Source organism: Morone saxatilis, unplaced genomic scaffold (assembly GCF_004916995.1).
Source record: "Morone saxatilis isolate NCDOM2014 unplaced genomic scaffold, NCSU_SB_2.0 Contig4, whole genome shotgun sequence".
Classification (NCBI taxonomy): Eukaryota; Metazoa; Chordata; class Actinopteri; family Moronidae; genus Morone; species Morone saxatilis.
In genome coordinates this window covers 6,699,797-6,702,099 of record NW_023339984.1, presented here as the reverse complement: position 1 = coordinate 6,702,099, position 2,303 = coordinate 6,699,797, and the positions used below count along the sequence as shown (strand labels likewise).

Below are 2,303 nucleotides of genomic sequence, written 5' to 3'. Positions count from 1 at the left end.
CACACACACACACACAGCAGGCTTCAAAAATTAAAAAAACCTAAAAAAAAACAAAACAACACCACCACACCTGCTCTACGATTCCCAGGCAGCAAATGTGTGAAAACCCTCCATTCATCTCTCGCCTTGGTTAACCCCTCAAGGGAACGCCACCATCTAGCATTCCACAGGGAAAGATCCGTGATCAGATGTCATTTGGTATTATCTAAGGAAGGATCCTAATCCACAATCTGCCCGCATCTGTTTGCTAACGTTCCCCGGCTCCGTCCCCCTTTACCCCGCTGCCCGTGCCACTCTGATGTGCCGGTGCCAGCGGACAGATGGCGAGCCCCTCGAGGAGCGGTGGCACCGAGCGTCTGGCCCAGCCCGCACATTCTCCCCAAGCTTTTGTCAGGCTGGAGAGCGCGGGAGCGGCGCGGGGGTTTAGACTCCCAACCTTCGATAAATACAGAGAAAACAATCTGGATGGAACAAGATGCATTGTTTCCTATTCACTTGTATTAAGCAGCTTTTGATCAAGTGAAACCAGTGTATGAAATTGTAACATATTGGAGGGTCATTGCATCATTGAAAGGCTTTTTGACATTAACTCCTAAAATTCTCTGTTCACTTCACATTTGTTCCAGAAAAAAAACAAGGAACATAACAAAAAAACACATCACTGTATTTAAGTATGGCTTAAGTAGGAAACCATCATCGTCTCCTGATGTGTTCATCCAGGTGCTCGGAGGAGAAAGAACACATTTCTCGACCACCGCAAATGGCTTTGAATATTCAGCGTATGCGTATATCTGATTAAATCCCTCTTAAGAGCCTCTGCAAAAACGTCTGCCACTGCACGCAGAGTGCTAACAGTGCAGTTTTATCCCGATGCATTACTAAATGAATGTGTTGACCACAGGGCAAGGTTAGGTTGGTATTGGCAGAGATAGCTCTCAGCTGGATTGCTGACACGTGCGCTCGCATAATGCATGCAAAGGAGACACGGTTTGTGTGTGGCTTTTTTGTTGCAGTAATTTGTAATCTGTATGTAAGGTTGGCATGTTTTAAGAGGGGGGGTTAGTGTGCGCGTGCATGTGTGTGTATGTGTGTGTGTGCGCGCATCTGTGCTGTTTAACTTCATTGTACAATTTTGACCCCTAATCAATAAAAACAGTTAGCTAATGAAAAAAAGTCTGCATGCTTGAGGGCATGCGTACTCCTTTCTGAATCTTAAAGTGCACTTACAGGGAAGCAATGATTATCGACAGGGTGCATGCATCCAGTGGATTGCATGGCTTCATCGGCTAGCCGGCTTGAAAAGCAGTAACCGCTCACAGATGAACTACCAATATGATGCCACTCACATTTGTAACTAACTAACTCCATTTTTTTTACTTCCAGGTTAGCTGTTACCACTAACTGTGATTGCATGCCTTTTCTTTATGTCTGTTTTATCCCTAGCTTTGATTTTACTGTTATTTTCCCCAACATAAAATGAATATACTGATTCCATTAGATATTTTTACATTGTCAGTAACAGTTAGGACTCATTTTGGAGTCGTTTTTTTTATGACTGCTGCTCCTGCTTTAGGCCCTTCTGCATGCATTTGTGTATACAGTGTTCAGTTGTAGTGTAATCTGAAGTGGAAGTTGTCTTGGCCCAGTGATCTGACTGCTAGGTTTCAATTGACAGAGGAAGTGTGACTGGAGCGTGACTCAAAACGGCAGGCATTATGGCCCCAGTGCCACTGACGACACTTTTGGGATTACTTGGCAAAGGTAACCTTTTCATTCTTTCATGCCGTCTCTCTGTCTCTATTACACCACACAAACACTCACACACACAAACTTAAACTATTAACAGTATATAATAAATGATTGTCCTGATTTTCTTACTCCTTACAGTTTAGATTCGCATATAAAGTCACATATAAATCGAATATATCTGGACTGTGGCTCTCTGAGATGAGTTAATGTCTTTTACAAATTAAAAGAAATTTCCTTGTTGTGTTTTCTATTCCCATCTTTCTGTTCCTTCAACTATTTTTTACTCTTGCATTATTTTCCACCTTTCCCAGTAATTTATAGTGTTTTTACTTTGTCAGAAGTTCAAATTTAGACCTCAAGAGAGAATTTTATTTGGTGGAGCGATATTTTAGGATTGGTTCGTCTCTACGTCCCTGTTTTTTTTCCAGAATAGATCTTAAAGAGCTTTTTAAAAATGCACCATAAAATAAACAAAATCCTAGCCCTTGGAAAGTAGAAACTTTCTATTTTTTGTTTTATTTTTTGAAAGCAACAAATATTAGAAGTTTATTTTT

At 41.3% G+C, this 2,303-nt stretch overlaps 1 protein-coding gene across 8 annotated transcripts in view; it reads left to right on the top strand.

The window, feature by feature from the left end:
• Nucleotides 1-2,303, top strand: part of LOC118337875 (nuclear factor 1 B-type-like) — a 65,702-nt gene that overhangs the window by 56,860 nt on the left and 6,539 nt on the right. For 6 of the 8 annotated variants that reach the window (XM_035675002.1, XM_035675000.1, XM_035675001.1 and 3 more), the window contains one exon: nt 1,676-1,761. The exons of the other annotated variants lie outside the window; for them this stretch is intronic. In XM_035675002.1, the coding sequence (XP_035530895.1) occupies nt 1,676-1,761 (86 nt within the window). The remainder of the gene's footprint in view (nt 1-1,675; nt 1,762-2,303) is intronic. 8 annotated transcript variants of the gene reach the window in all.